The sequence below is a fragment of the Cydia amplana genome, chromosome 11 (assembly GCF_948474715.1).
Source record: "Cydia amplana chromosome 11, ilCydAmpl1.1, whole genome shotgun sequence".
Lineage (NCBI taxonomy): Eukaryota > Metazoa > Arthropoda > Insecta > Lepidoptera > Tortricidae > Cydia > Cydia amplana.
The window spans coordinates 16678516-16686815 of NC_086079.1; the positions used below are offsets into that span (position 1 = coordinate 16678516).

At 40.7% G+C, this 8300-nt stretch overlaps 1 protein-coding gene across 1 annotated transcript in view; it reads right to left on the reverse strand.

Annotated features, from left to right (window-relative positions):
• LOC134652345 (lysosomal alpha-glucosidase-like) overlaps window positions 1-8300 on the reverse strand; it is a 62132-nt gene that overhangs the window by 3627 nt on the left and 50205 nt on the right. The window contains exons 17-22 of the mRNA XM_063507517.1: window positions 6595-6728; window positions 3066-3217; window positions 1890-2038; window positions 1286-1523; window positions 747-839; window positions 517-657 (exon numbers count right to left, since the gene is read on the reverse strand). Of these exons, the coding sequence (XP_063363587.1) occupies window positions 517-657; window positions 747-839; window positions 1286-1523; window positions 1890-2038; window positions 3066-3217; window positions 6595-6728 (907 nt within the window). The remainder of the gene's footprint in view (window positions 1-516; window positions 658-746; window positions 840-1285; window positions 1524-1889; window positions 2039-3065; window positions 3218-6594; window positions 6729-8300) is intronic.

An 8300-nucleotide genomic window follows, 5' to 3' on the forward strand; every position in this document is an offset into this window, starting at 1 on the left:
TAAAATAAATTATTTTACACCACGCATGAAATAAAGCATCAGAAAATTAATGGAAAACGTAGACTGCAGTTATTTATAGACACAATATCTATTTTAAAACCCGTATAAAACTATAAAGAGTACGTAATTTGATTGTGACGTCACATGCTAGTGTTTCATAATAATTCCATAGTAGCATAATCGTTTTGACGCTTCGAAAGAAAAACTGATTTGACTATAGTAGTCTACTACCCCTATTGTTCCACTTGTCTGCACGTTGCACTGCAAGTTGTACCAGGCGCCAGGGAAGTAGACGCGGATAGTTCCCGCATCCTGTTCTAATATAAGCGATATCATGATGTACGGGGGCCTACGACGAATTTAGAACGACATATACCTTCTACAACAGGTAATGTACTAACCCGGACAGCGACCGTCTCGTTCTCATCTAACTTGTTCCACTGATCATGTGCCAGCATTGTGCCATCCTGCAGGTTGTACCAGGCGCCGAGGAACGAGAACAAGTAATGTACTAACCCGGACAGCGACCGTCTGGTTCTCATCTAACTTGTTCCACTGATCATGTGCCAGCATTGTGCCATCCTGCAGGTTGTACCAGGCGCCGAGGAACGAGAACAAGTAATGTACTAACCCGGACAGCGACCGTCTGGTTCTCATCTAACTTGTTCCACTGGTCGTGTGCCAGCATTGTGCCATCCTGCAGGTTGTACCAGGCGCCGGGGAACGAGAACAAGTAATGTACTAACCCGGACAGAGACCGTCTGGTTCTCATCTAACTTGTTCCACTGATCATGTGCCAGCATTGTGCCATCCTGCAGGTTGTACCAGGCGCCGGGGTACTACAACAAGTAATGTACTAACCCGGACAGCGACCGTATGGTTCTTATCTAACTTGTTCCACTGATCATGTGCCAGCATTGTGCCATCCTGCAGGTTGTACCAGGCGCCGGGGTACTACAACAAGTAATGTACTAACCCGGACAGAGACCGTCTGGTTCTCATATAACTTGTTCCACTGATCATGTGCCAGCATTGTGCCATCCTGCAGGTTGTACCAGGCACCGGGGAACGACAACAAGTAATGTACTAACCCGGACAGCAACCGTATGGTTCTTATCTAACTTGTTCCACTGGTCGTGTGCCAGCATTGCGCCATCCTACAGGTTGTACCAGGCGCCGGGGAATGACAACAAATAATGTACTAACCCGGACAGCGACCGTCTGGTTCTCATCTAACTTGTTCCACTGATCATGTGCCAGCATTGTGCCATCCTGCAGGTTGTACCAGGCGCCGAGGAACGAGAACAAGTAATGTACTAACCCGGACAGAGACCGTCTGGTTCTCATCTAACTTGTTCCACTGATCATGTGCCAGCATCATGCCATTCTGCAGGTTGTACCAGGTGCCGGGGAAGTAGGCGCGGGTAGTCCTGGCACCCTGTTCTAAAATGGGTGATATCATGATGTAAGGGCCTATGAGGAATTGGGCGTCGATGTCGTGGGTCACCGGGTTTTCGGGTGTTCTGAAAAGAGGATATTTGTTAATTGTGCTTTACAATATATGAAAACGGCATCAAAATCGGTTCAGCCAAACGCTAGATAATCGCGAACTAACATACATACATACATACGGGTCAAACTGAAACTGAGAACCTCCTTTTTTTTTTGAAGGCGTGAATATTTGTTTTTTTAAACAAATATTCCGACGAATTCAGAACATCCTCCTATGAAGTCGCTAAGAAACAAACCTTGTACAAGTCGGCGCGTTTATAATTCTCTCCGCTCGCCACAAATCGGTGTGTATAGGTATATTATGACACAAATCGAACTCACGGCTTCAAAATCTTTGCAGAGGATATAGAAACCATATAAAAAAATGGAGTACTTACTCAAAGAACAGCGGTCTAGCTACAGTTTCCCCGGCGACGTGTGCGCGCCAGAATAACGTGTAATAGTACGGCAACAGTCGGTAGCGAGTTCGTAACGCCTGCTTGCTGGCTTCTACCACCTCTGGGCCCAAGCTAACTGGATCTTGAGGCTGCAAACAAAGATTTTTGTAAACATTTTTACTTCAAATTTACCATTTAAGAGTAACGTAATTCTGTAAAAAGTTTCTCTAAGTGTGAGTATTAAAACGCAAACACGTCCGCAAAACTCACTTAGGTTATAGAAACCACCTCGTCACGTTGGACGGCGATGGATATTTGCGTCTTAACCGTGAACCTTATCATAATGCAGGAGGGTTGATATTGGGCCGTAGCTGCGCGCGTCTGTGGACGTTTTCGGCGGCAAAGAGTTAAATAAGACTCTTAGGTCCACCCCACACTAGTTTCTTCCGAGAGTGGGCGTCTAGTCAGCGCTATGGAAAATGGCGTCGCTGCGCAGTTGCGCCAACGTTGCGTCGAGCAGCAGCCATAGAGTTGACTAGACGCCGACGCGGGTTATTCCCACTAGTTACCACCAAGTTGTTACCAGTGGTAACAACTGGGAATTTTTTTCCCACCTTTTACCACTGGTAATTACTGGGAATTTTTATTCCCAGTAGTTACCACCAAAATTTTGTTAGAGTTAAATACTAATAAAAACAGTATAAAATAGTATAGTATAAATATAGAGTGATTTTGAATTACCGAATAAAATCACTTAAAAATAATCTAAATGGATTATTAAATTTATCCTAGCATATATTATAGTTTTTGTACTAGTATCGGTTAAACTGTTTCAATATTTTTTCGTCACTTTTAAGGCAGTTTACTAAAACACTAATCGACTTAATAATGATTTATTAAATCACACTATATTTATTTTTTATTTTTTTATACTGTTTTTATTAGTATTTAACTCTAACAAAATTTTGGTGGTAACTACTGGGAATTATTTTTCCCAGTAGTTACCAGTGGTAAAAGGTGGGAAAAAAAGTTATCACTGTTATATAGTTACCACTGGTAAGAACTTGGTGGTAACTAGTGGGAATAACCCGCCGACGCTCGGGCGCTAGTGTGGGGTGGTTCTTAGTCTAACAGTTAAGTAATCAAACGGTAGATATTTTGCGCGACAACACTCACGATAGATCGATCAGAGTTGTGGTTCCGTGAGAAGGGATAGAAAGCCCCTAGCTGCATCCAGCGCTTGCAAAGTTCTACTGTGGTATCGCCGTTGAAGCCGCAGATATCGGCGCCCATCATTGGTATACCGAACAGGCTGAAGCTTAGGATTTCTGCACAAATACATTTAAATTATAACACTTTAGTTTATAAGTCAGGCCATATAGTAAAAAAAACATCAGGCATTTCACGCCCACCTTATCTGTCGTGGCTGGCAGATGGGACAGTGGCCTGATAAGGCACTGTAGGTCCTGTCTGCATTTATCTTTAGTACCTAGTACCTAAGATAGTTATTTAAGTTTATTTTGTATGTTAACCTTAGTTATAAGTTTTTAATTGGTAAGATGTACCTACTAACAAAATATGGACTAAGTTGTCGGAAATAAATGCATTTTTTTTTATCATTACAAAACGATTTTCCATTACCACCTAAAGTCTATTTTTTTATTCGGTAGACTGAAATGACAGTTAATAGTATGAAATGACATTTCATGTTCATACAATTAACAGTCATTTCAGTCTACGGAATAAAAAAATAGACTTTAGTTAGCGTTCATGGCACCGTCTATACGCTCTACGTTTTCTAGCTCTCCCGTGCACTCCTGTTCTAAAGTGTCTCATATTTATCATATGCTAGCGACCCGCCCCAGCTTCGCACGGGTTAACAAATTATACACAAACCTTCCTCAAGAATCACTCTATCGATAGGTGAAAACCGCATGAAAATCAGTTCAGTAGTTTTTGAGTTTATCGCCAACATACAAAAACACAAACAGACAGACGCGGCGGGGGATTTTATTTTATAAGGTGTAGTTATCATATTATTATATCACTACATAGTATAAAACAAAGTCGCTTCCCGCTGTCTGTCTGTCCCTATGTATTATGTATGCTTAGAACTTTAACCATTTCGACGCCGCGTCCAACACAAAAGTCACGCTGACGCCACGTCACCGAAGTGTCAAAACTGAAATTGAACTTTATGCATATGCACGTAGGTCTATGTTGCTTTGTGGTCCGTGACCGATTAATAGGTTTTTGGCGTGGAACCTACGGTGCGGATATATCGGTCATTGGCGTCCAAAAGGTTAAAACTACGCAACGGATTTTGATGCGTTTTTTTTAATAGATAGAGTGATTCAAGAGGACGGTTTATGTAATAATAATAATAATATAATAATAATAAATTCTTTATTTCATAATAGTATACATTTTTGTGATACAGGGGATGGAGCCGCCCGGTAAGCTTATGCTTGTGTTGGGAGGCACCGCTCTTCCCTAGGTTTATAAGTAGTACAATATTTATTTTATTTTATTAACATTAGGTAACTAAGATATGTAGGTAATTATACAGAATTACTAGTTAATATGTTTTAACTTAATTCTAAAACATGCATTACAACACAGCTACAAGTACACTGTTTCTGTTAATTCTTACTCGTTTCGTTTGATTTAAGGTGTGAATATCGACTGAGACAGGTGTTTGTGAGTGTGTGCGTGTGCGTGTGCGTGTGCGTGCGTGTGTGTGTGTGTGTGTGTGTGTGTGTGTGTGTGTGTGTGTGTGTGTGTGCGCGTGTGAGTGATTGAGTGTATTCTAGTACTCTGTTCTTAGCAGCTTCTCTGTTTCGTCGAAGGTTTTAGTTTTAAGCCATTTAGTGAGATGTAATTTACATTCGTGGTATGTTTTTGAATGAATATCTAATTCTCTGTTAATTTTATTATAAAGGTAGGCCGACTTTGAATTAAACTGCGATCTTGCAAAGTAAGTTCTCGTACGTAAAAATTTAGCTACATTGACCATATTTCTTTTGTTTTTATAATTAGGGTTGTAGGGTATTAGTTTGTGTTTTTTCAATATTGATTGCAGAACATATAATTTCCTTACCGATAGAAGATCAGTAGTTTGATAAAGCATTTCAGTAGGATATCTAATTTTTTTGAAGTACATGACTTTTATGAGTGCACGTTGTGCTCTTTCAAGATAGATAAAGCGACTTTTCGCTGCACCACCCCAGACCGATATGCAGTACAATAAGACAGATTGCACCAGGGAGACATAAATTTCGTTTAAGATGTTGCGAGGCTTTGTAAGATTTGTTTTACCTGGTGTAATGTGCCTTAGCGACTTAAAGATCCAGAGCAGTTTTCTGACTCTACCGATTACTTGGTCAAGGTGGGAATACCAATTTAAATGCTCGTCCAGTTGTATACCTAAATATTTCGTTTCAGATACTTTTTCAATAGTTGGACAGTTACAAGTAGAAAAATCAGTTTGCTGACACGAATGAATTTTTAAATCTATTAGAGTAGTCGGTTGTGAGATGCTAAAACAAACATATTTTGTCTTATTGGTGTTTAATGTTAGTAGGTTCCTCCTTAACCACTTTGATATGTGTACCATTCCGAGTTCAGCTCCGACATTTACCTCTCCCCATGATTTTCCACTAAAAATGACAGCTGTATCGTCAGCATAAGAGAATATTTTTGCGCCAGGAATGGTCATATCGCAGAGATCGTTGATGTAAACTAAAAATAAAGTCGGACCCAGAACGCTTCCCTGCGGTACGCCATATTGGACATCCTCATCCTCGCTGACATATTCGCCCAGTTTAACCCGTTGCTTTCGGCCATAGAGATAATCTTTAAAAAGTAAAAGTGGTATTCCTCTGATACCTTTTCTCTCCAACTTTTGCACAAGAATGGGAAGAGAGACTGTATCAAAAGCTTTCTTCAGATCTAGAAAGACAGCTAGGCACTTGTTGTTGTTATCAAGGTTTTCTACAACTGAGGAGGTAAGAGATATTACTGCGTCCTCAGTTGATCTTCCGTGTCTGAATCCGAACTGTGAATTAGATAAGAGATTAAATTTGGTTAAGTATTTTAGTAATCTGTTATTCAGAATTTTTTCTAGTATTTTCGAAATCACTGGCAGGACTGAGATAGGTCTGTAGTTGCTGATGTCGTCTCTCTTTCCACTCTTGTACACGGGAGTAATAATAGACGTTTTAAACGATTTAGGGAAAATTCCTAAATTAAAGCTAAGGTTCATTATGTGAGTTATGATAGGGACTATTTCATTGGCAACATATTTAAGAAATTTTGTCGATACATTGTCCCAGCCAGGCGCACTACTTGATTTAAGATTTATAAGTGTAGTGTACACTTCGTCTTGGTTAGTAGGTAATAATACGAAGGATCCAGACTGACATGGAAGATTGCTGAGGAAAGCGTTTAATTCTTCTTGAGAGTCAGGGCAAATTTGTTCGGCAAGCTCTTTTCCTATGTTAGCAAAATATTTGTTTATAGTGTCAGCTGATTCCATAACAGTAGGTTTGACATTTAAAAGCTCAGCATTAAGTTTATTAGGTTTATTATTGTATGTAAGTGTTTTTATATTTTTCCAAAGGAGTTTATTATTATTAATATAATTTGTTAAACTAAATTTGTGTGCAGTGTTTTGATAAGAGATTGAACTAGTACTATCACTCACCGGGTATGGACATGGCCATGTCGTGCCACTCGCTGAACACGTCGCCGCTCCAATGACCAGCGTAGCGTCCGGAACCCACGAAGGTGGACCGGGAGATGATGAAGGGACGCTTCCCACGGATCTCTGTTAGCGCGCTGTCGACAATATGTATGTCCATTAGTTCAACAAGTCCTTCGCAGTGCGTTCGGTGAAGCTGTGGAATGAGCTGCCTGTTTCGCTCAGACAGGCACGATCGGTTGCGTCGCTTCAAGGAGAGTTTAAAGAAGCTATGGTTATCTGACTGATTAATTTGCCTATATTTCTGTTGTAAACTTGCTTTCTATTTTTCTACTTTTTTCCAATGTTTAGTGTATTTTCCCCATTCCTTTTTGTGTAATATATGAATGTTGATCCTATAAATTTCGTATGTATTTATATTCTTTATCTTTCTGGTACTTTGTACATTTTGCTGGATTTGTCAGCCTCTTTTCACTCTCTCCTCTCATCTACTCAAAGATTAACTGAAAGAGATCCCTCAAAGGGATAAGTTCGCCTTTGTACTTCTTACTATTTATTTTTTTGTTATTTTTAATATGTCTTTTTGTACAATAAAGAGTTTACTACTACTACTAGTTCATTGACCTTTGAACGCCACGACTATCGAGTGCGGCGCGTCATCGTAAACCTTGTCGGAATGCACGAAGGTTGATATTGGGCTGTAGCAACGCGCGTCAGATCACGTCTTTGGCGGTCAAAGGGTTACAAAGGCCATACAATTATAAACAGTGGAGAGACTTTTTTTCTTGATGAAAGTTTTAAACAGAGAATAGAGAATGCTGCGTTACAGTCGCTAAAATTAGTTCTATAATTGGATTGGACTCATAGATTTGATCCTTATTAGAAATGTTCAGAAAAAAATAGAATTGTTCATCATTGGCGTTCGTTTTATTCGCACTAATAGCGACACCGTCTATATCAGTGGTTTCTAACCTGGGGGTAATTACCCCCGTGGGGGTAAAACTGGTATTTACCGGGGGTAATAACAATTCAACAAACGTACACGTTTAATTTTTTATTACCATTGGAAGGAGGGGTAAAATCAGGTTCCCTAGTTAGTCATAGGGGTAACCGGACTGAAAAGGTTAGGAACCACTGGTCTATATGGAATCCCCACTACTATTACCAATAAAAAAAGCAGTAGAACCGGTTGGAACAGACAATATAAAATGGCTACTCACAAGTCCGTGGCATCGGTAAGCGAATACAAGTTGTGCCAATCTCTATGGGAGCCTTCATAGTGTTGGGCGTCTATACAAACGGTCTTGGAGCGGAGTGCGTCGGCTCCTGATGTATGGGACTTGTATATGTATACCCTGTATGGCTTGCATGGCTACTCACAAGTCCGTGGCGACGGCTTCGGTAAGCGAGTACAAGTTGTGCCAATCTCTATGGGAGTCAGCATAGTGTTGGGCGTCCATACAAACGGTCTTGGAGCGAAGTGCGTCGGCTCCAGATGTATCGGACTTGTATATGTATGTATACCCTGTATGGCTTGCATGGCTACTCACAAGTCCGTGGCGACGGCTTCAGTGAGCGAGTACAAGTTGTGCCAATTTCTATGGGAGCCGGCATAGTGTTGGACGTCCATACAAACGGTCTTGGAGCGGAGTGCGTCGGCTCCTGATGTATCGGACTTGTATATGTATGTATACCCTGTATGGCTTGCA